Here is a 25,648-nt window from a genome sequence, read left to right on the forward strand (position 1 = left end):
CCAACGTGTCTGTTATTTTTGTTTAGGCCGCAAGCTTAAACGTTGTGAAGGTTGTTTTCAAATGTTTATATGCATAGTGAAATAGGTGGGTAGTAACGCGCTATATTTACTCAAGTAACAATTTGGATAAATCGTTCTTGTCAGAGTAGTGTTAGTGAAGCATACTTTTTAACTGAGTGTTTAAAAAGAAACGGTACTTTTACTCCGTTACAATGGTCAACATGGTGCTACTGCCCCCGCGATCCGACCTCGGATAAGCGGTAAAAAAAGGATGGATGGTATCTGGCGCCATTGCTTCAAGCTTTCCCGTGAATACCACATTGACGTTTGACTCAAATTCACCAATCAAACGAAACGGACACATGTCTGCGTACAAAGTCTTCTATTGGGCTTCGTGGGCCAATCAAAGTGAGTTGTGTCAGCCGCGAGCTAGTTTACGTTACAAACTACGAAAAACAGCTTTAACGTGCAGTGTAGTTTTGTCACTGCCCAAACTTGGATATTTAAGCCCACTTGTAACTTGAGAAAACACCTTGCGGTAAATTGCAGATGTTTTTGTTGTTTTGGCTGTCAATATGGCAACCTTAGCACTATTTTATGGTCACAAGCAACTAAAACATGAATCTGGGGTTCTTCTTCTTTCTTTCTTTCTTAGTTAGTTAGTTAGTTATGGTGACCCGGTCAAGAAGGCAACAAGTGAAACGTCAAGTCCAAGTCAATCACATTGAAGTTTATTTCAGTTATTCTCACCTCCCTTTTCAAAAAGATACAAAAATAAATCAGTCAAGTTATCCAAATTCTAGGTCACGTTAATGGTGGAAAAAGTTTTAAAATGATTTATCTTAGTCAAATTCTTTTACAACACAAAAACCTGTTATTTGAACAGGGGTGTGTATACTTTTTATACACACTGCAGCCTTGTTGCTGTTTTTGCAATCTGCCTGGCGAGCCTACAGTATTGTGCTGTTTAACAAATAGAAACTACACTGTAGTATTAAAAAATATATATCGTATAAAAAAATTGTTTTAGATCAAGTGATATTGTTCAGCAATATCTGAATTTGCACATTTCATATTTTTAGTTTTCATTTTATTTGGACATTCAAGCTCTGATTTAAGAAAATAAATAAACCAAGAGTTACTCACTACTTGAGTAGTTTTCCCACTGAGTGATTTCTTACTCTTAATTATTTGGAGGACTACTTTTTACTTGAGTCATATTATTCTAAAGTAACATGACTCTTGCTTGAGTACAATATTTGGCTACTCTGCATACGGATAGCTTTGATGACGTAGCAGTAGGCGTACAGGGCTGGCATATTTGGCAAGTTGCATCATTTCGATTTACTCTCCCTTTTCACTAGGTGGCAGTAATGCATAAGAATTCAGTAGATTTTATTATATATGCACTCCCCACCAAAAGAATTGGAACGACAAGGTCAATTCCTTTGTTTTTGTTGTATATTGAAGACACTTTGGTTTCAGATCAAAAGATGAATATGAGACAAAAGTTCAGAATTCCAGCTTTTATTTCATAGTATTAACATCTAGATGTGTTACACAATGCGGGACAGAGCACCTTTTGTTTGAAGCCACCCACTTTTCATGTGAGAAAAGGTATTTGAACATGTTACTGGTGGTTGTTTCTAGTTGCTGAGGTGTTGCCTTTTAGCTTGATTACTTAAACAGTGCTTGCTTTTGGGTTTCACTTGTGAAAACTGCATTTGCTGAGAAGCAAACATGAAGACCAGTGAGATGTCTATGGGAGAAAAGCAAACCATTTTGAAGCTGAGAGATGAGGGGAAAATGGATCAGAGATATTGCAAAAACATTGGACAACAATTTGCAATGTCCTGAAAAAGAGAAACTACTGGTGTATTATGGACTGATGAGACCAAGATTCACCTCTACCAAAATATGGAGAAAGAAATGATCTGCTTATGATCCAAAACACACAAGCTCATCTGTGAAGCATGGTGGAGGTAATGTCATGGCTTGGGCTTGCATGGCTGCTTCTGGAATGGGCTCCCTCGTCTTTATTGATGATGTAACTCATGATGGTAGCAGCAGAATGAATTCTGAAGTCTACAAAACCATTTTGTTTGGCAATTTAGAGAAAAATGCATCCAACCTAATCGGACCTAGCCTAAGCTTCATCATGGAACAGGACAATGACCTAAAAAAACACTGCCAACACAACAAAGGACTTCATCAGCGGGAAAAAGTGGAAGGTCTTAGATTGGCCAAGTCAATCCCCGAACCATAACCCAATAGAGCAGGCATTTTACCTCCTGAAGAGGAGACTGAAGGGAGAACCCCAGAAACAAACAAGAACTGAAAGAGGCTAAAGTGAAGGCCTGGAAAAGCATTTCAAATGAAGAATGCAACAGTCTGGTGAAGTTAATGGGTCGCCAGCTTGATGCAGTTATGACAAGGGTTATGCCACTGTATATTAAATGTTGTTCACTAAGTTAATTGAATAATGCCTGTTCCAATACTTTTGCTAACTTGAAAAGTGGGTGGGTTTTACCCTTCAGGAAAAAATGATTTTTTTCAAGTTGTGGGCATCGTTTCATGGCCAATTACAAGCTATACTGGTAGAAGTGGGTGAAGTTATTTACGAAGAGGGAAGTGCAATTCCACCAAGGGGCCACTGCATGGAATAAGGCGGCTTAGTGTTTATATAGTGGGGAAGTCGCATTCTTGTGATGTCACAAGGATACTTTTTAGCCCCGCCCACAAAATCAGGAAAATAGGTGAAAAAGAGTTTTAAACCATATTTCAACAATCAGTCTTTGCACAATTTCAGCACTTATCTTCAAACATACACTATGTTGCCAAAAGTATTTGCTCACCTGCCTTGATTCACATGTGAACATAAGTGACATCCCATTCCTAATCCATAGGGTTCAATGTGATGTTGGTTGATCCTTTGCAGACATACCAGCTTCAACTCTTCTGGGAAGGCTGTCTATACTTGCCAACTTGGCCTACCTGGGTAAACTCACTCTTTTCACTTTTCATCCAAATGTAAAGTTGCAATAGGAGAATCCCTTTGAACGTTCTGGCCTGTTTTTAGGCCATTGTCTCCATGAATGTAGCTCTGACGTAACATTGTTTGTTTCCACAAACAAGTTGAGACCTCCATTTCTTGAAGTCACCATCAGCTCCTCTCAATCCTCAGAATTCTCAATGATCAACAAATCGACTAATCAGGTATTTGGCTATCCCATGTCCTGTAATCATTGACAAATTGAACTGTCAAATGAGCTAGCAGTGGTGGCACGGTGACACGACTGGTTAGCACATCTGCCTCACAGTTCTGAGGACCAGGGTTCAAATCTTTTGACGTAGTACTGTAAATATCTGACCGCCAATAAAATTATTTTGGGGAAGAAAAAAAAACAAACATGGCGGCGGTGTGGGACAGACAACGTGTAATGCGTGGATCAGACTACAAGACAAATTTGGTCTTTCACGATTGCACGATGTCAGACTACTGCAATAAAATCAATAAAATATTCCGATACCACTGCATCCCGTCTTTTACGATCACTGGGCTTTATCTTGTCAACTCAAATGCGACCGGATACACTCGTTACCATGGCGACGACAACAACAAGCAATTGTGCAAATTTATTGTGTGTGGAGGGGATAATAAAATAAGGAAAAACGTGTGGTGGTCATCACCGATGCTCATTATTTATGGATTGCTGGAGGTATGTTCACATACTTTTAAGACAATACTGCTCGGAAGAAGGCAACAAAACATTCTGTAGCGTAGCAAGCTAGTGCTAGCACTAACGGTTGTAGTAAATATGCCGGCGTTCTGTTGAATCTTGCTCTAAAGTTTCGGTCTGTGCGAAGTAATTTCATTACAATAAAGTAATTTCATTACACCAAGTTAGCACCCATTATTTCTGCCATGTAATGTTGCTTTGACCTGACATGACCTTAAAAACTTATGTCAGTGGCCAATCCTTGAATGCCGCTCTAGAGGTAATTGTTTTACCTTTTGTTTAAATTGCTAGAGAACACTTTTGAAGATACTCAGTATACAGTACACAAGTATATACAGTAAATGAACAAGTCATTTAAATAGACACATTGCTCCATCTTGTGATCGGTTATAGTTTTTTTAAACTTGGTGATCGGCCCCAAAAATCCTGATCGTGCAAAGCTTATATATGTATATATATATATTACTTATTTAGATTGTACAGCTGAAAGTACACTGGACAAATTGTTAAGTGCATTTTTCATGAGAATCCTGTTGGGACGACTAACGTATAAACCAAAGTGAGGTTCTGTATTAACATTTGTAAGTTCCATGTCCACATTTATCCATACCCTATCTGTTTGGCTTCCTTAGAATGGTGCCAAAGATTTCAGTTTTTCACAAGCTGTCCACTAAGTTTGGGTACATGAATATGCTTTCCAAATCAGAAAAAATATCACCGGTTTTTAACACAACTTAAGTCTTTTCAGAATTCTATAAACTCTCTTTGCTCAAGCCCCTACATTTACATTTGTTTTAACTTCAAATGTAATATTGACTACCTTACAAACGTTTGTCTCAGGTTTCATTGACAGTATCGTCATTTATGAAGTCAGTATCTTCCGCATCTTCCAGACGTCACCGTAACAATAGCCAAATGAATTATTACAGCGTAAGAATGAATGAATAAGAGTTGGTTTGGCAAAATATGGAATGCAACATACTTTTATTTGGGAATGTTTGTATGAGATAAACGCTATTTTCGCTCCGTTATAGTGAGCTAAATTCCACGTTTTATTTTCATGTATCTGCTTGGATCAAAATGTGGTGTGTCGGTGAGACTTTCGTCACATGATTCTGTTTCACCAATCCAACATAACCACTACAGTGACGTTTGACTCCATTCACCAATCAAACGGAGCCAAGCAGTTATATGATCGCACAGAGTCGAGCTGTGTGGCCTCGCACAGAATCAATGTTTGTAAGTGATTTATCTAAGTGAAATCTGGCAGAAAACGTTATTTACCTTAGAGATAGAATCCAGGTCACCTGTGAACCCAATAAGGATACGCGCTGTATAAAATGGATGGATGATGGAAAGAAAAAAAACTAACCAGCTGTGTCGTACACTGTCAACTGTGCCTGCCTGCATTGTCGGCATTTCAGCCTACAAGAACTCCACTTGGAACTGAAGAAACATATAAGAGGCTGTGTCGGTTTGCATTTGCAAAATGTAATGCTCTGTGGGATAAAAACCAGCAGGTTAACTGCATGTGAATGCAAATTCCAGCTCATCTAAATCCTTCAGAGTTCTCTTTCTTCCCTGCTGAAACTGTCTGCATTCAAAAAGTGCAGGGAGAATCGACAATGTATAAACAGCGTTGAAGATAAAAATGTAAGTTGGCAATGAAAATGTGGGTGACTCCACCTGTCGAAGTTCAGTACAGTGGTATTTAATTATGTTATTACAAATCTTAGCCCGGTGAGCCTATTGTTTCAAAGGTGTAAACAATTTATTTTATCTGAAAAAAATTGTTTTAGTTAAAGTGATATTGTTGGGCAATATCTGAATTTGCACATTCCTATTTTATATTTTTGCCTATAAAGTATGTTAATCTGATTAAATATGAATAAATTAGAAGTTTCTCGCCGGTTATTTGGTACTTGAGTAGTGTTTTCACTGACTACTTACTCTTAAGTAAATACAATATTTGGACTGGAGGACATGTTTTGACTTTTACTTGAAACATAATAGTCAAAGGTCTCTCTTGCTTGAGTAAATGTTTTGACTCCACACCTCTGGAAGTGCTTTTATTTTTATTATTTTTTTTTACAGAAAATGAAAATGTAAGGGTTGAATCTCACAAGATATCTCACTTTGTATTTATATAAATTAAATGTAAAAATTATTTAAAACAAGTTTAATAAAAAGTTGTCAGGATTTTTTTAAACTTAAAATTGTTAACCAATTGGAAATTTACTAGATAAACAATTTGTATTCACATTTTTTAAAGTTAAAAATATGAAATGTATACCGTTTTTCTTTCTTTTCTTTTAAATACGAGTAACTGCTTAGCATATGTCAAACATTGAATTGTTTTTTAGCACGTTTCATTAACACAGTAAGGTAAAGTGGACCCCTGTTTCTTTCATTTTTCGGTACGTTCCCGTCAGTAGAAAATTTTGGGACACTATGAATTCACTTTTAATGTTTAAAATGGCCACCAATATTATGGATATATAATAATAAATGATCATAACAGATAAATAGTTGTTGTTGCCATATTCATGATTCAAGAAATGTTCTGTGTGACTGTGTATGAAGCACTATCAAGATGAAGAACTTTCTTCGTTGTGTGTAAGATCTATGGCGTGACTCACAAGCTCCTGATTGGCCCATTCCTCTGGGGGATTTCCGCCCAGGCACTTCCTTCACCGACTACACTATTCTAGTCCTCCTCTTTCACTCACTCTGAGCAAGTCAGAAGCCTTTGACAAGTCGACAGTGTGTTTGCATGTGCATCATGGATGGTGAGTAACAATCCCCATTTTATTTATTATACAAAATTACAATATCTGGACACTGAAAGATGTAATAAATGAATACTGATGTTAGTAATACGTTGTATGTGTATGGCGATATGACTGGCTCCAGAATGGCAACACTACAGTACTACTGTTCATCTCTAAAATAACCTTTTTCTTCCCACTTTTATTCAACATAGTGACCTCCTCCTCTTTGCATTGTGTCAGGAAATTGCTAAAATAACTTATTTTGCAGCACATAGCAAAGGTTTGTCCAGACTCATTCATCACTACTTTGATGAAACATTTTTCATTCCCGTGATTCTTTTTTTCCAGTTCTATTGCCTTCCATGCTTGAGGATGACCCACATCTGAGTAAGTCCAACGCAAGAGTCAAAGAACCACAAAAGAAAGCAAACTCGATCACTGAATGCATAGCAGTGTACTTTCACTTCCCCATTTTGTTTGGAGGGTAAGAAGCCAGTGGTTTTTGTTTTGTCTCACAGCTGCGTTTGGGAGGTAGGGCAATTTGAACCATCAGCTCGGGATTGACGCTATCACTCAATCTGTGATGTAAGCGTCACATTTTTCCAGTTGGCACCCCATACTTAGTTAGGACAGAAATGTGACAGGGCTTGTTTTGTACTGACACCCTTGATGTCTGTGGTTGTGAGACAGAGAGAGAGCGTCTCAGTCTGGTGGGGCACCTGTCACATCAATGTTCTGTCCACATCACATGAAACTTCCTGATTCACTTCTAGTTCCTCTGACACAGGCACAGTGGGGGAGCGTCATTCGATAATTTTAAGAAATGCAGTTTTGACCCCAAATGTTTCAAAAAAGTGCAGTGGATCTGGTCGGACCTCGGGCCTTCGAACACTCGACACGACCAGCTTTACACGCTGTTTGTTGTTGTAGCATCATCTCTTTCTTTTTTGGGAAAAGGATGACAATCGTACATCGTCATTCTTTTTGGCGTTAGCAAAACTCTGTTTTAGAGTAAAATGTCTGTATTTTTCCATGGTTTTTCACTCTAACAGTGACTCTCCGTGTCTCTCTCTCTCTCTCTCTCTCTCTCTCTCTCTCTCAACCCTACAATGCTACACCATGTCACTTGGGTACTCACTGGATATGGTCTTCCTCTGACATGGTGACAAAGTTCTGATCAAAGCTACTGCTGCCATCTGGACTAGATTTACCACGCCTTAGATACTTATTGTGGAGCTGCGACAAACCCTCTATTACAATTTTAATTTAAAATAAATAAATAAATGAACCTGAAAATGTATCAGTACGTATTTGGCACTAAATGGGTTAAGTACACGCAACTTTTTTTTCTTAATTGTCGGAATAATTTTGGCGATGGGTTCCCTTTTTTGGGATAGAGCACCTAGCCACAAAAATGTCTGTGCACATGCCTGCAAAAATTATATGAACAATAAATGAAGGTTAGTGTAATTGCAGCGATGCTACTGCTTCACAGTAGCATTTTTACAAGGTTAATATAATTGCAGCGATGCTACTGCTTCACAGTAGCATTTTTACATCACCTGCAAATACTCTGCTTGAGAAGCATGAATGTAAACAACATGGCAGACACAGATAGTTTAGCAGATGAAGTGGAAACACAGTCCAGTCATTGCCAAAAAGAGGGAACCGTTGTTCTGTGGTTTGGTTTTAAAAGGGCAGACACCGATCAAAAAACGGTAATCTGAAAACATGTTGGGAACAAGTAGTTACTAGCGACTCTTTTATACCACTTAAAGACAAGACATGAAAAACTGCAGAGACAGCGTTTAGTTGTGACAAAGCACTAACGTTACCCCAAAACCACAAAGTGATGAAAAGAAAAAAAATAGTACATGGTACAGTTTTTTAGCAGTACATATTTGCATGTAAGATATCATGTCTGAAGCTGGCAAGAGTTGACAAGCTTTTCCGAGCCCTCAACTTGTGAAACACGTGAAACAAAACATAAAATAGCAAACAAAGTGAAACAAAACATAAAATTTCACGTCACAACAAGCTGACCACTCATGCTTCTAAAACCTCTGAAACTGTATATTTGTTGTTGTATTTATTTCAATTCTTTGGTATTGTATTTATTTCAATTCCGGTGGTTATAATGCCAGATATTTTGACTTTTTCCACTGGATATTAGCATTTTATTGTGTTATTAATCTTTTATTCATTTTTTTTCGATATAAAATTTGAGTTTTGTAAATAAATGAAGAAAAGCTATCAGATAAGTCATTTTAAAGAAAAGTACTACATCAGGATATATATCTTTATCGGGATAAGAAAATGTTGTATCGCACAGCACTACTAGTATACTCTACGCACCGTATTTACTATACATTTTGTGTTTTCATTTTTTAAGTATTTAAATACATTAAGAATGTTTTCAAAAATTGTTTTTTGATAACTTTACATGTGTCTAAAGCATGTTGAGATGTAAAAATATATTTAAAAACATTTGGTCTCTCTCTATTGCAGATTTTCACCTGTTGCAGGTGCACCGAAAAAAGTATTTTAATTTTCAGTTGCACATGCTTAAAATGTGGTAAACTGATGTAATGTTCCCCTCTTTTCGTAAAAAATAATCAAGTTTTACTTTAATTTAAAATTAGTTTGACACATTTTAATCATGTGCAACCGATGTACATGTTCAAATTAAGGAAATTCAAAGGACTTTTTTTTTCGACGTGGGTCTGAAACGAACACTAATAAAATTGGAAGTAGATTAGACGCCTTTCAATCAGACTCAGCCACCTTTTATCATGCATATCTAGATATACTGTATTTATAATTACATTTTAAAATGTGTAAAAGGGAGGATAGTATAGTATAGATTGGTCAGTAATGATGTTATAAACTGTTTGGGACGCATTAATGACCGTTCATAAAGTAGTTACTACGATTTTCGACATTATAAAGCATTAGCAAAGTACTTAATTACCAGTTGCCACTTTATAAACCCTTCATGACGGTACACTTATTGTAAAGTGGTACCAAAATAATCTGTCACTGACAGGAAATTTGTATTAACTGTCAATGTTTTAAAAGATGTTAGCATTCTTAATTGTGATAAAAGTGGAACAAAACGTTAAATAAATAAAATATGTACTCATCCATATTTTTGATGACACAAAGGTACTCTCAATCTTGGAGTCTCATGAGATATGTTTAAGTCTCTCAGTTTCTCCAACTGTTTCCTGCACTTAAGTTCACTAATTGTTCCGACCATCTCCCCTCCCTAGTGGCTGAGCCAGCAATCCGGATCTTTGAGCAGCCCAGGCCGAGAGGAATGCGCTTCCGGTACAAGTGTGAGGGTCGCTCGGCTGGCAGCATCCCTGGTGAGAACAGCACGGACAACAACAGGACCTACCCCAGTCTGCAGGTGAGGACTGTGTTCATGTACACCCAAACTACCGTAATTTCTCGTGTATAATACGCACCCCCAAAGTTGACCTCAAAATTCTGGAAAACCCTTCTACCTATGTATAATGCATTTTTACAATGCATGATTTTGCTTCTACCCATATGATCAAAACATGAAGTATTTTTTTCAAAGAATTATTTTTATGTTAAGCACTTTATTTGAACATGTAATACTTACTATTAATACTTATTTACTTGCTCTTATTTTGAAATTCACAGCCTTGCTTTTATTTAGTAAATGAGAAAACAGTTGTGCTCATATGTTTGATTACCCAGGCAGAATTTGTAAGATGGGTACAATTCTTTAAAGAAAACATGAAAGGCTAGGTGAAACACATTTAATTTTATTTTAATGGGATTCAAATTAAACTGTCAAGCATTTCAAAAAAGCCTTATCATTAAACAAAACATAACATAAAGAAATTAATGATGGTTGTTGTTCAGTCATATTTTAAAAAAACAATATTTCACAAATTCTGCCAGGGTATGTAAACTTATGAGCACAATTGTACATACAGTATATGCAGTCATACGTACCCCTGTCGTATTGGAATGAAAGTGTAGGCTACACCATTCTCATAACCTCTAGGTGGCGGTGACATTGGAATGAAAGTGTACATCTTTTTCATAACCTCTAGATGGTGGCATACATTTATAAAATGTAAAAGCTTTTTCATTTTCCCCTATACCTATGTATAATGCGCACCATTGACCATTTTTGGGGGGGGAAATGCGCATTATACATGAGAAATTACGCTAATCCCTGCTCCCATTCTTTACATTACTTACTGACTTTCCTTGCATATGCCTGTAATAAACCTTTCCAACCGCTCGCTTTTCTTCCTCCTCAGATTCTGAACTACTGCGGCAAGGGCAAAGTGTGTGTTTATTTGGTGACGAAGAATGAGCCTTACAGGCCACATCCTCATGATCTGGTGGGAAAGGACTGCAAAGATGGCTACTACGAGGCTGAGTTCGGGCCGGATCGCAAAGTAATCGCGTGAGTTCCATGTGACCTCTGCTAACGTGCTGAGTCATTATCAAATTAGTTACTGTCTTAATAAGTCAAGCATTACAAATAAACAAACATGTGTACACACAAACACAAAAAAATGATGTTTGCCATCATGGGAGTTCCCCGAGTCATCACTGATACAGTCTGTATATGTGGTAGAAAGGGAAAACTGAGGTTGTGTGTACTCGAGCATGTGTGAATGACTCAGAATATTTTGGTGTGTCTAATTTGCAACTCTCATGGACCTCGCAGTAGTAAACATTCACATACTGTATAGCTTTGTGCAAATGTCTTAGACCACCACAACCTGCCTTGTTGTTTTATTTACCATTTCTTATGCCATTTTGGCATATAGTAAAACAATAAATAGTGGGGCAGATACTGTTAGGAGGATTACACAAAGAGTGGAAGAAAGTAGTAGAGGGGTGGTGCATGGGCCCAGAAAGAGCTCATAAATTTTTATAGACATTTATTTTCACTGTTGGAGTCTCTGAATGCAACCGTCGCCCCTCTGACAGACTCATGATTCCACAGCCCATTTTTGGCTCCATGAACCACGAAATAGCCTACTAACTAATTGTTTGACATTGGTGGAGGTCTGTACTTCACCAACCAAGTGACATTCTAGCGATACAACAAATCTAATGGTGGCCTAGGGGTTTTGCACCATAGTGTACATCTATGGTTGGTGTGCTCATGGAGGATATTATGACTCCCCTAGTTTCCAGAATCTGGGTATCCGGTGTATGAAGAAGCGGGAGGTCAAAGATGCCATTTTACAAAGGATTAGCAGAGGGATCAACCCCTTCAATGGTGAGTCCATTTCATTATTTTCATTGGTATTTGAGGAATTGTAAGTCGGTCATTATCATAAAGTTTGATGAATAACGCTAAAGACATGGTCAACTGAATATCCTTTGGAAAATCAATTATTTCACTGATATGAGTTTTTTAATTTTTGGTAGTTGTTACCCAACAAAAGGTCATAATTGTTTCTCAGAATAAAAATATTCTAAAGTAATAATTTTAAAACTTTTGTTGCCAAAATGTCTTTACCGTGTGTGCCCGAAATGAAGTTTCATGATTTGCAACGTTTTTTCTTAGATGCTAATTATTATTTTATTTGTTTTAATATAGATTTCTCCTATTGCTAAATATGCCTTTTCCATGTAAACTAATGCCTGGATAAGACTACAAGACAAATTTGGTCTTCACGATTGCACTATGTCAAGACTACTGCCATAAAATCTTGCCATATCTCGTTCAGACAGTGGCCACATAACACTTCACATTTATCACGGTACCACCGTATCCCGTCTTTTACGATCATTGGGTTTTATCTTGTCAAATCAAACACTGTCAGGGAGGCGTGACCAGTAAACGTGTCACCTTTCGCCACAACCGGATACCACTGTCTACATGGCTATAACAAGTTGTTGTTGTAAAACAAGGGCTCACCGCAGCAATGCTGGGGAAAAAAGAACAAAAAAAAGGAAAACAATAGGTGGTGTCACCTGGTGCTCGGGAGAGAATGTTTTGGGCTGTCCATTCAAAGAGAGCTTGAGGTAGGTTCACATATTTTAATACGGCTTGCAAGCAGGTTACACGTTCTGTACCACTAATGTTTGTATGTAAACATGCCGGCGTTCTGTCGAATCATGCTCTAATGCGTAGGTAAACATTGCTTTGTGCACGTGAATAAATGTTGACAACAGCGAGCAAGGGAAGCGATATACCATTCCAAGACGCAATCATATTGGTCAACGTCAACATTCGCTGTTGGAGGGTTGTCGTTGATATTGTCACACTACACAGAAAATATCCCCAAAAATCAAACATGCTAGACTTTTCATTTTGGCATCATAGGGCTATCGTAGGGTCAAATCGTTGGTCGTGGATTATGTCACACTACCACAAGTTTTGTCGTTCTCGACAAAATTTTGGCACGATCTGGGAAATCGGCCACGGATAGCAAATCGGGACTAAAATCCTGTAGTCTGAGCTAGGCATAACACAAATGCATCTCAGTGAGCATGTCATTGTTGTGTCCCTGGGAAAGATGCTTAATAAATTTACTAATTTAATTAATTAACAATCCAATTTTTAACTTACTAATTTACTTACTAAATACTGCCACTTTATAGTATAGTACATTCTTTTTTCCCACACCAACAACTATGCAGTGAATTTGGTCTCGACTTCTGCCACTGACGTCACACAAAGACGTGTGTGTGTGGGGCGGGGGGGTTGATTTTGGCGAAAAAGGGGCATCTAATTATATACTGATTACTCCAAAATGTATTAATATTATTGGAAATGACTGACATTTTCATTTTCTTGATGAAAAAATATATAAAACCAACTTGTTAGTGAAATGAAAGACTCCTTTAAGACTAACCACAGCATGACAAGCTTTGAATGAGCACTGCAAATTAAAAATGACACTTCCCTGAGAAATTGAGCATGAATGCTCAGAAATATTGTCGCAGAACAGAAACACCAAAGACAGAAATAAATTGAGTAATATAATGCCCATGCGAAACATCAACATGTCCTAACAATCCCCTATAGTACCATGCAAATACAGTGTGTCGAAACTAATGTTATTATTCTTTTGCTGTAACAGTTCCAAAACTACAATTTCTCAACACATTAAACCTCAGTCATAGAAATCACATGCTGTTGTTTTGCGTTGGTGAGCTGTTCTTTTTTTAGGGGGGATTAAAGCAGAGTATAACAATCAGAGGTGCGTAGTAACGCGTTACATTTACTCAATTAACATTTTCCCTAAACTGTTCTTGTCAGAGTACTTTAAATGCACCGTACTTTTAACTTTTACTTGAGTATTTATGTGAAGAAGGATCGATACTTTTACTCCATTACAATGATCGACATGCCGCTCGCTACTTTGATTTATCCATTCGTGTGCGCGTCTATTATTAGACTCCATCTTCGACTTCCGCATCGGGTGAGTGTTGCGCCAATCAAACAGGATCACCAATGTCATTTGACTCGAATTCACCAATCAGACGACACAAGGCAGTCACATGACCGCGCACGTAGCCTTCGCGAGCCAATCAAAATAACTCATTTTTCACCAGTCAGACGACACAAGACAGTCACATGACCGCGCACATAGCCTTCGCGAGGCAATCAAAATGACTTCTTTTGGGGAGGAAAAAACAGCCACGCGACTGTTTATTTTACAGACTCCAAAAAAACAACAGCTTTGTCACGCAGCTCTTCAATTTCAGCCCACTTCTAACTTGAGAAAACACCTTGCAGTAAGTTACAGATGTTTCTACTGTTGTTTTGGCAGTGGATGTGGCAAAATTAGCACTATCCCTATGGTTTCACACACGAACACACAATCAATAAGTCTGTTCAGCAAACAGCTTTTCATGAAGTCATTTAAGCAAAAAAAAATCTATAGGGCCCAATGTGTGTGTTGTTGGTTTTTGGGCAGTTAAAAATTTAAATGGTGGCAGGTGTGTGTCGGACTCCCATACATTATTATTTTTTTAAATATTATTTGATGTTCATGCTCTGATTTAAAAAAAACAAAATCTGAAGTTACTCACAAGTTACTCTTTATTTGAGTAGTTTTTTTCATTGAGTACTTGGTTACTCTTACTCAAGTAACTATTTGGAGGACTACTTTTTACTTTTACTTGAGTCACATTATTCTAAAGTAACAGTACTCTTACTTGAGTACAATATTTGGCTACTCTACCCACCTCTGATAACAATAACTGTATAACCACAGTGTATAACAACAATAATGTTAAAAAGGAGTTGGATTTTATCTGAACGTGGGAAAATGGGACAGGGATAACCAGGACAGGACAGGGGTAGTTGCCCAGGCAGTGCTAACGGTGTGAGTGGCTATCCAGTGCCAAAAGAATTTGAGTGCAAATCAAAGGCCAATCTAGAAAGTTAACATTTTCCTAACGAGTGTGGAAAGCAAATAGTGGCTGCAAATAAATATTTAAACTGATTTTTTTTTTTTTTTTTAAATAACTCTCATCTTGATCACACAGCCAATTTAGTTTTTTGATTAAGCTATTGCTGATGCTATTAACCAGCATTAAAATAATGATTAAGAATTTTGTTTTGCAGAATAAAACCCTATGTGGGTTTTCTCCAGGTACTCAGACTTTCTTTGACATTCTAAAAACATACGTTAGGTGAATTGAAGACTGAAATTGTCCATCAGTGAATGTGAGTGTGAATGGTTGTCCTTGTCGCCCTACAATTGGCTGGCGGTCAGTCAGCTAGGATAGGCTCCAGCTCACCTGTGACCTTACTGTGCTCAAGTGTGATAGAAAACGGATGGAACACTACAAACTGGAGTCCACCTATGATTTGCATTTTATATGCTGTTGCTTAAATACAAAGAAAAGAAATGAAGCGAAGCAAGTAGTATAACCACAGTTAATGCATCACAGGGTATCCTAGTAATCCTAAAATACCGTGCCAAAATGTGCCCGGGAGCAATGTGATTGGATGCTTAGTATTTGATGTCATGACATGACATTTTGCTTTTCTTTTCATTGGGAGCATGTACAGGTACAGTAACTATTGAAATGGCCAGTGCCAAACTAATTTAGAAAAAATACTAATGACCGGTACATACTATTTGAAGTATCTGGTAAATCTTTTTTCTTTTTTTTCTTTTGCCACTGTTATAATATAATTATGTTCAAAAGAACCTGACCCATTTCTTCTCACGCCAAGCCAAAAGTCTGATCTTAGATGTCTAGTGAAATGCCATTTCCTCTCTCTTTCCATTTTGCGCCTGTGCAGACAGACAGTGGTACTCTCGTGCAAACAGGCGTTAAGCTACTTCCCCATTCTTGGTCACAGTTGCTCAATTGAGCACATGGAAAATGCCACGTGAGAGCTGGGAATGCAGGATTCATTAAATAGGGGGAGGGGTTGACCGACTGCGGTGGGGGTTCACCAGCTCTCAAAGATGAGGTTAGAGGAAAGGTTGGATGTTGTTTTTCATGCAGCTCTATGGTAAGAATGGGTTTAATACCAGGTTTAGTTCTTAGACTCTTGCTTTGGGGAGTGAAAGTGTTTGAATTACCTAATTTAAATTGAGTAAATCATAATTTTTTTCCCATGAATGTATATACGTCAAAGATTTGCAAAATCTTTGTACAATAGTGGTCTGCGAGGTACGGTGGCCGGGAAGTGCAAAACAATATAACAAATTGTGAAACAGTTTTACATATCAGAAAACAAATGAACAAAAGCCAAAACACTTTTACATTTCAGAAAACACATTAACGAAAGCGGAAACACTCTCACGAAAAGACGAAACAAATTACAAGAGACGAAACACCCGTTTCACAGACATTCTTAGAAATCCCACGCCCTTTCTTGGCAAGACCCGCCCCGCTTCAACATGATTGGCTCCTGCATAGTGGGAAGGGTAGGCTGCGCAGATGTAACGAGATGTCCATCCCAAATACCGATTGTATATATGGACCCCCTGAACAGCGAGCCTATATTGGCGTTTGATGCTGTATATACAATATATTGTACTTGATCACATTGCCTAAACCATAAAAAGATAAATTACGAGTTAAGGAAGAAGCAGGTTGTTAAAGAGAGAGTATGCTGGCGAGAATTAAAGGGAAAGTGTGGATATTTGCAATTCATTCATTTTTGAACGTACTGAGCGAGGGATCTACCTTGCATACATTCTGGTCACAACCTATGCTTTTTCATCGACAGACACATTATACATTATGAATTTAGGTTAGCATTGATGTTAAGCAACATTTGATGCTTTACATAATATTTATATGGCTTGAGTCGAGGCAACGCGGCGGCACTGCTCGCAAACCCAGAAATTTATTTTCGTGTTTCGTCTTTTGTAATTTGTTTCGTCTTTTGTTCATGTGTTTTCTGAAATGTAAAAGTGTTTCGTTTTTTTTAAAATGTGTTTTCTGAAATGTAAAGGTGTTTCACAATTTATAATATTGTTTTGCACTTCCCGGCCACCGTAGCGAGGCCTTAGCTGATTTGATGCTGTTCTGTTGGCCACTATTTGATACTGACTCAACAGCGCCTCCATTGGATACTGTTGGAAGCGAGAATTATGCACACACAAACAGCATCAATGTCTAAGGGATGTCTTGGTTAAGGTGTATGTAAACAGTTTGGTGCCTTGCTCAAGAGCACAATGGACGTTTATAAGGCTTGGTCTCCTGTGTGTCTTGAACCTATCGCCCAAGCCAGTTCACATGTTGTTAATTGAAGGTCGCTGCAAAATGACTTAATATGTTAGCTTTATTGTCCATAATACAGTTCCGTTTGTGTGACGGCAACATTACCCAAATTTGTAAGTTTGTCAGAATGTCCCGAAGTCTATCACTTATGTTAACACGGTAGTAAAGTCATAATTACAGTGAATATTTGAATGAAAAAGACAACATTTACAGTAAACACTAAATGAACTAAATAAACTAAAAAAAAAAAAAAAACTGTCAGTATGGCGGTAACCAAGTGTGCCTTCATGTGCACCATCCATAACTTTGAAATGCTATATATTGGGACTGTCGTAAACCAAGGACCCCTGTAATCACAAAATAGACCTGCTTGATATGCAGTTTGCTGTGAAAATGCATCCATATTTGAATGGAACCTTTATATATATTTCAAAATTTGGTTCAGGGTGACTGTGCTTGCGATTGCAGTGTCTTTAAACTTTTGACATAAAAGGCTTTCAACTTGAATTTTGTACTGTATCCTTGAGCAAGACATGAGCAACAGATTGCGAAAAGTGCTTGTGTTTTACATACTTTCAATTTCCAAAACGGAAATTGCTGAGTTCAGAGAGACTGTTTTGTGGGCTTGAATTAATACCTTGTATACTTATGTACTGTATAGATAGGCTGGACCAGTCGTTCTCAACGATTTTCACCCAGGGAGCCGCATTTTCTTATTATTTCAAAGTCGCCACCCATTTTTTTAGAACTTAAGAGCAATAAAGATTTGTTTGTTTGTTTGCCGGTGAAAACACGTGCAGTATATTATACATGTAAATGCCGTTTCAAATGAGTTTGCTATAACTCCAGACTGCTAGCCATGATATGTGCGAGCCGGAGTTTGAGCTGAGCTCTATTTGTTTGCAGAGTAAACTAGTGGCCAAAGCACAAGGAAGTAATATTTCTTGTTGCTTTCCTACTATGTTCTGTGTCGGAACTTGGTTCGCCTCTGTACTATACGAAAAGAAAATCTGAATATGAAGACCAGTTTATGTAATATTTGTACTAGCTGTCGGCGACTCACCCGAAATGGGCATGAAAGTTAATTTAAAAGAAGCACCAGTGGTTTTCATTTATAGCAGTACTAGCACAGTTTGTGTGATGGGTAGCTCTCTCTCTTGTCTGCTCACTTCTGCTCTGAAATTTGACTTCTTCCCTCATCAGAGGGCATTACTTCCTCTCTTTTCATCCCAACCAGAAGTGGGTAGGAACGCACTACAATTATGCCGTTACATTTACTCAAGTAACATTTTGGATAAATTATACTTGTCAGAGTAGTTTTAATGCATCATACTTTTTACTTTGATTTGAGTATTTATGTTCAGAACAAACTGTACTTTTACTCCGTTGCAATGATCTACTTGCCTTGCATAATTAAGCACTATACAAACTGTTATTTTCATCTATGTCCTTTATTGCTATTCATGGTCCTCTGTGTTTACACAGAAGCTGTATTGGAGCATCAAATGAGAAATAATGTACAGTACATTGTTTCAATGTAGTCCACCAGGCACCCTCCATTTTTTTATGATGCTTTATACAATAAGGAGAGGTCAGCACAATACGTAATTTGAATTACATTGAAACCACGAGGAGCAGCATTGCGATGTGGTGTTTAGCACGTGTGCTGTACAGTTCTGAAGTTTGGGGAGTTCCAGTCTTGGCTCCTGCCTTCCTGTGTGTCGTTTGCATGTTTTCCTTGTGCTAGCCTGGGTTTTCTTCAGGTACCCCGGCTTCCTCACACATCCCAAAAACACGCATGTTATGGCTTATAACATCCGTGAATGAATGGTTGTCTATTTAGATGTGCCCAGTGAGTGGCTGGCGACCAGTCCAGGATGCACTCCCCCGCTCGCCCTATTGTCTGCTCACCCACAACTCTAATGAGGGCAAGCGCTACAGAAAATGGACAAATGAAACATTAAATAAAAGATTTTCATGAAAATTGTAGTAAGTTATACAGGTTTTGACCTTCTGTTGAAATCTCTGAAGTACTGTTAGGTCGTAGTAACAATGACAGTCTGAAGTACTGTTATTTCACATTTTCCAACAAAATGTGAAATACTTGGACCTGTGTTATGCCCACAAAATATTTTAGGCAACTACAATCCTATGTATTGGTGGAAGGAAATATGCCACTTATGCCTCAGGCATCTCTGTGTAGATGCATCGATCTTTAATTCTTCAAGCGCAGACAGCGAACATGGAAAATACCCAACAAGCTGTTTGCAATGTTTATGCTACTCAGTCAACGCATTCTCGATGAATGAGTTTCCATCTCGTGCATAGCAGCACCCCAGCCAAAGATTCGCTTTCTGCCCCGACTGCAGTACTTTCACACACGTCACAAGTCGTTTCAGTCACGTGTGTTGGGAGTCTCAGCTCTCGGTTATACACGCACACACACGCACACTTCTTTCCACCCTGCTGTGACGTTGCTCAGCGTCACTGTGGCGACAAATTGTAGGTGGGAAGCGTGTGTTTGGATATATCTCAGTCTCCCTGCAAGGTGTGCGCAATTGTGTGCAATGCCAGTGATTTTGAGATATTTGTACATTAGTTCAAAATCATTTTCCCTACATCAGTTTTCAAGGGTCATTTCTGCATTGTGTCAATTAAGAGCTCTTGTTTTTTTTTTTTATGTGCCATCCACTCACAACTGAGCCTGTTTATGACTGCCAGACCTGTACTGTCAATGTATGCTTTGCAATTGCGCTCTGATAATAACAATCATCTTGGTGTATCTGTGCGTGTGTGCGTGAATGTGTGTGACCACAGTACCACAAGAGCAGCTGCTGCAGACAGAAGAGTATGACCTGAACGTGGTCCGCTTGTGTATACAGGTTTTCCTGCAGGATGACACCAGCCACTACACTCGAGCACTCAACCCTGTAGTCAGCAACCCCATCTATGATAACAGTGAGTGGCCTTTTGTGTTTTGTGTCACGCTGAGTTCAAAGTGGCGACAGTTACTCCAACAGAAAGTAATAGAAAAGAAATGTGTTCTAGGGTCAAAGCAGTCATCACAAAAGTCTGTATTAAGTGTACAGGTCATGTTTTAAGTAACATTTTAACATTCTTAATGGTCATGTAACTGTACAATTAACAACTGTTAATATTAATGACGGCGGAACAGTGTACGAATGGTTATCACGTCTGCCTCTCAGTTCTGAGCACCTGGGTTCAAATCTGGCCTCGCCTGTATGGAATTTGCATGTTTTCCCCGTGCTGCGTGGGTTTTCTCCAGGCACTCCGGTTTCCTCCCACACCCCAAAAACATGCGTGGTAGGTTAATTGAAGACTCTAAATTGCTAAATTGATTGGCTGGCGACCAGTTCAGGTTGTACTGCGCCTCTCACCCAAAGTTAGCTGGGATAGCCTCCAGCACGCCCGTGACCCTAGTGAGGATAAGCGGTACGGAAGATGAATTAATGAATAGATTTAATGACAAATAATAATCATCATGTAGATGTCTTTGTTGTATTTTAGAAAGAAAAATAACATAATACCAATTTGGAGTAATGGGAGATTCTTAGATTCCAAGCCTATGATAATACTAATGCAAAAAGAATCTAAAAACAGCAAAAGCCACAACTGCATTTGCACCTGCAAGAATTATTACATACAGTACGTGTCTTTAGTCAGGTGCTTCAGTCACTTGTGAACTAATTCAGTGTTTATCACACACACACACACACATTGAGAAAGGGGAAGTTGTATACTGTATACGTACTAACCCTCAAACAACAGCGTTACCATGGAGTACTTCCTCTTCTGACAACAGACGTGACTCAACCTGGTGAGGCTTCAACTTGAGGGTTGCTGCTCAGTCAATATGTGTTTGTTTGAATCTAACTTGATATGGTTACTTCTGTGTTTACAACCTGACATGCCACATGTGATTTGACCCATGTGCTCTTTTCCATTTTGAAAACGACAGGGGCTCCAAACACTGCAGAGCTGAGGATCTGTCGGGTCAACAGCAACAGTGGCTCTGTTAAGGGAGGAGATGAGATCTTCCTGCTTTGTGATAAAGTGCAAAAAGGTACCATGATCTGAAGTCCTTTGGAATAATATTTATATTTTCACCACATAGTTTTATAAATCAGTGTCTTCTATTTATTGATTGATTTTTATTTGAAAAAATGTTTGTGTTTTTAATTCACTTCATTCATGGTTTTTTTTTGTCTGAGCCAAATCTGGGTAGTCCCAAACTACATTTACCCCGTTACAGTTACTTGAGAAACGTTTTGAATCAACGTTTTGTACTTGTCAGATTAGTTTTAATGCAACGTACTTTTTTACCATTACTTGAGTATTTTTAAGAGAAAAGCTACTTTATACGCTGTTACAATGACCTAAATTCCGCTTGCTACTTCTATTTTTTTGTTATTGCTTGCGTAAACAATTAGTGTTCATTTGACTAATGTCACATGACTGTTTACCATGACCAACTTAAATGTAAATGTGACCAGTGGCAAGGTTTAACTCCATTCGACCAATCAAACGGTGCCAGGCAGTCACATGACTGCACACAAAGCCATCTCAGTCAGAACAGGCAGAACACCGTGATCTCACAAAAAAATCAATTAGAATTTACTCACCAGTTACTAAGTACTTGAGTATTTTTTTCACAGAATATTTTTACTCTTACTGAAGTAATCATTTGGAGGACTACTTTCTACTTTTGAGTCATATTATGCTAAAGTAACAGTACTGTTGCTTGAGTACAAACTCTCCACAACTGTGGTCCGAGGAAAAGCCATCTATATTCTTTGTATACACATTCCATTTTTTCTTTCCATCATCCCTCCTTCCTTTAGATGACATAGAAGTCCGATTTTTCTCCTCTGATGGCTGGGAAGCCAAAGGCTCATTTTCCCAAGCCGATGTTCATCGCCAAGTAGCCATCGTCTTTAAGACGCCACCTTTCTACAACGCCTCTATAACGGAGTCAGTCACTGTACACATGCAGCTACGCCGACCCTCTGATCTGGAAGTCAGCGAGCCCCTGGACTTCCGATATCTTCCCCATGACAAAGGTGTGCAGTCAGCCTTTACCTCTCAGTTGGATAAGAAGTGTATCTAAGTGTATTACAATAGATTTATTACAATACATGTATTTCATGCTTCTTCTTCTTTCTTTCTTTCTTTTTTTTTTTTAAGACCCATACGGCTATAATAAGAAAAAGCGCAGTAGAGAGAACTTAATGAAGATGTCAGGCTTGTCAGGTAAGATTTGCGACTGAATGGAGTCAGTTCAACAGTCGCCTATGTACAGTATGTTCAAAACAAGAGTAAGTACATAAATACATAAATATGACAGGTGTTTCTGCATTTTTCTAGCTGTTCCGTTTTCTGGCCTGGCTGCAAGCAGGCAAAGAGCAGCGTCACAGAATACCAGCATTCACATGCAAGGTAATTACAAAAAACTTAGATTTATATAGTGCCTCACAAGGGACTCATCCAGGAGTTAGCTGGTGGTGACTCGGCACTAGTAAAAAGGAACTATAGTAGCCCAGCCGCCCCAGTACGCACACCAGTAGACCACACGTCAATATTTGATTTTGCATTCAAAACACCTTAGTTATCCCCGAGGGGCACTTCAAAAGGCATGCGCAGCATCATTAAAAAAAGCACAGACAAAAGATTGACCACGTAAAATCATACACAAAGTGGAAAATCTGTATCTTTAAAATATGGTTCCAGCGTGTTCCTTTTTTAGCCTTCTTCTACTGTTGTGCAGTTGATGGGGTTCAATTTCTGGATCTAATCCTCCCACAGAAATTCAGTTTCCTGTATTAGTATTTTAAAAGTTTTGTTTTCTTCGTGGGCTACACTATGTCATAGTGGTTAACATGTCGGCCTCAGTTCTGGGGTTCGGGGTTCCAATCTCTGCTCCGAGCCTTTCTGTGTGGAGTTTACAAGTTCTCACCAGGGCTTGTGTGGGTTATCTGCGGGTACCTCTGCTTCGTCCCATATTCCAACAACAAGCATGTTAGGTTCATTGAAAAGTCCAAATTGTCCATAGGTGTGAGTCTGTATGTCGACATGTACTGGCAACCAGTCCAGAGTGTATTCTGTCTCTTGCCCAAAGTCAATTGGGATAGGCTCCAGCTCACCTGCGAATGAGGGAAACTGAGTAGATCGATGGGGTTCTCAAGTGCCATGTAAACGTACTTAAAGTCACTTTATGTTTTCCAGACCTCAACATGTACCTGAGGCAGCCTCCGCCTTCAATGCAACACCAACCTGTGTTCAACCAACCCTATCAAGCAAATGTTCCAGTCAGCCATTCCTTGACAAACCCTAACCCGGTTCTCCCAATGAATACAGTCCCCATGAATCCTTCTAATGTCATGACCAGTCAGCCACAGCATCTCAACCATGGGTCTGGTTTCCTCTGTGAGAGCAATGTTCTCACTCAGCTCTCCATGGGGGACTTGCAGTGCTTGGACACAGTCCCTCAAGTTCAGCCTGAGTCCCACCAGCTCTTCCAATCGGAGCACCAGGGGGCAGGACCAGCCTTCAATAACCAGGTCCTAAACCACCTAGGGAGTCAGAACCAGTGCTTCCAAAATGTGTGGAATACTTTTAGTGGGCTCAGTCCAATTCAGAACACATTTGAGAGCACTGTTCCTGGGGCAGAAAAGGGGGCAGCATCTTTCCCACTCTTGGAGGGGATGGAAAGAAATGAATTTCTGAAGGGCCAAGTAGGAAGGGAACCTCAGACTGGGTTCCAAATGGAACAAAAGCCTCAAATCTCAGTCAAGCAAGAGTCTAACATGTCTGTGATGCCATTCTCTAGAGAAGCCCATGCAAACACATACACCAGCCTGCTTCCCTGTCCCATGAGCAACGGCACCAACATGAACGTTTTAAGGCAAGGTGGACGAAAAACGCACCTTGCTTACCCAAATTTTAAAGACCCTTACTCTACTAACCACATGACTTCTGAGACTCACTTCCCAACTTTGGATGACTGGGTCAGGGCGGACAGAGTCATTCATCAACACAGTGACTACAAGGAATGACATCAACAGAAGGTGCTCAGATCCGAAGAAGTCATATCGTCACTCATTTAGCATTGACTCCCTGAAAACTGAACTTGATACTCTACTGAGGATGCTCCGTGGGCATGGAGTGTATCATGGATTACATCTGTGGGAGAACACAATAATTGGCAGTTCCACACCCATAACCAGAGTAAGGAGTTATGGCATGGCAGTTGGTAATGCTGATCGTTACATGGTACAGTACTTGTTTTCACCTAATAATTAGTATTCCTATTGCATTTTAAGTCATTTCAGACAGGAAATACCGTACTACAGCTCCAGTGCGCCTTTTTTCTTGCTGTTATATAGAAATAGAGATATAGTCCGATTTTCTTACTCGTAAACTAGATATGAGTTTGTGATGGAGACTGAAAATTAGAGGAGTCTATATGAATGGGTTACTCATGTTGTAGTGGTACACTCACCTGACTTGGGTGCAGGTAGCGTAGGTTCAGTTCCCGCTCAGTGACGGTGTGAAGGCTTGTCTGTCTCTATGTGTTCACTGTGATTGACTGGTGACCAGTCCAGGGTGTAGTCGCCCAAAGTGACCCGGGATGGGCTCCAGCTCAGTAGAAAATGGACGGAGGGATAGATATATGAATACACAAACATACTCAAGTCATGTTTTTCCCCCTTGTAATGTTTCATTCCTCGTTGGAGTGAATCAAGTGCAAATGTATCATTATTTCATTGGAGGTTTAATTATTGAGGAAAAGGTGGGGGGTTTTCAAGTTACTGTGGCCTTTTTATTGCGCTGTAAAAGAATGTCACATATTGCTCATGTGCATTTAGATTTTTGTCTATATTTTCTTTGGAGCAACATTATTATTTTTTGTCATTTTAGCCGTAGTTCAGTGATTGCTGAATGGCTCATGAATTGACAAGGTACTAAAATTTCCAATGAGGAAGTTGGAGGTAGCACACAGAGTTGTGAGTTTCCTCAGTAATGACTATGTCACACTAGTGATCACATTTGTTCTTCTCAGAGACTCAAACACATGTTTGACTGATAGAAATGTAAATATTTTGTTGTTTTTGTCATTCAGCTCAGGCTTCTTCTTAAATATTTTTGATAGGACACATGGCTAATTAAGGACAAACACTTGATCTTGCACAGAGTTGCTTTACCACCTTGAGCCTATCTCATTATGTTTTATACTTTTACTAAGAATTGTTGACTACGATATTCTGGGGGTTTGTTTGGAGGGTTTTACTGCAGGATCAGTTTTTAATAAACAATGTTATTCAAGAGCTGTTGTCACTTATTACATTTAGATCTCTTACATTACATTCATAAAATATGTCAAAAGGCCCTATATAAATAACTTATTAT

At 38.8% G+C, this 25,648-nt stretch overlaps 1 protein-coding gene across 3 annotated transcripts; it reads left to right on the forward strand.

Annotated features, from left to right (window-relative positions):
* Positions 1-5,305: 5,305 nt before the first annotated feature.
* Positions 5,306-25,566, forward strand: rel (v-rel avian reticuloendotheliosis viral oncogene homolog). 3 transcript variants are annotated; one of them, XM_061790183.1, is made up of 12 exons: positions 5,306-5,393; positions 6,362-6,529; positions 6,860-6,898; positions 9,784-9,923; positions 10,816-10,964; positions 11,701-11,792; positions 20,039-20,179; positions 21,201-21,305; positions 22,084-22,302; positions 22,427-22,492; positions 22,607-22,678; positions 23,465-25,566. In XM_061790183.1, exons 2-12 carry the CDS (start codon positions 6,514-6,516, stop codon positions 24,292-24,294), a joined length of 1,869 nt encoding a protein of 622 aa, XP_061646167.1. In that variant the 5' UTR covers positions 5,306-5,393; positions 6,362-6,513; the 3' UTR covers positions 24,295-25,566. The 3 variants fall into 3 exon arrangements, with proteins under 3 accessions (XP_061646167.1, XP_061646168.1, XP_061646169.1); XM_061790184.1 differs by lacking the exon at positions 6,860-6,898 and having other exon boundaries at positions 5,307-5,393; XM_061790185.1 differs by lacking the exons at positions 5,306-5,393; positions 6,362-6,529; positions 6,860-6,898 and adding an exon at positions 6,903-6,995.
* Positions 25,567-25,648: the final 82 nt, after the last annotated feature.

This window comes from Phyllopteryx taeniolatus, chromosome 11, assembly GCF_024500385.1.
Source record: "Phyllopteryx taeniolatus isolate TA_2022b chromosome 11, UOR_Ptae_1.2, whole genome shotgun sequence".
Classification (NCBI taxonomy): domain Eukaryota; kingdom Metazoa; phylum Chordata; class Actinopteri; order Syngnathiformes; family Syngnathidae; genus Phyllopteryx; species Phyllopteryx taeniolatus.

Bases quoted from the DNA above. Each gene is read 5' to 3' on its own strand.
- rel (XM_061790183.1), top strand. The intron at 10,965-11,700 runs GTGAGTTCCATG...TGACTCCCCTAG, and splicing joins CCGGATCGCAAAGTAATCGC to TTTCCAGAATCTGGGTATCC. The intron at 22,493-22,606 runs GTAAGATTTGCG...GCATTTTTCTAG, and splicing joins GAAGATGTCAGGCTTGTCAG to CTGTTCCGTTTTCTGGCCTG.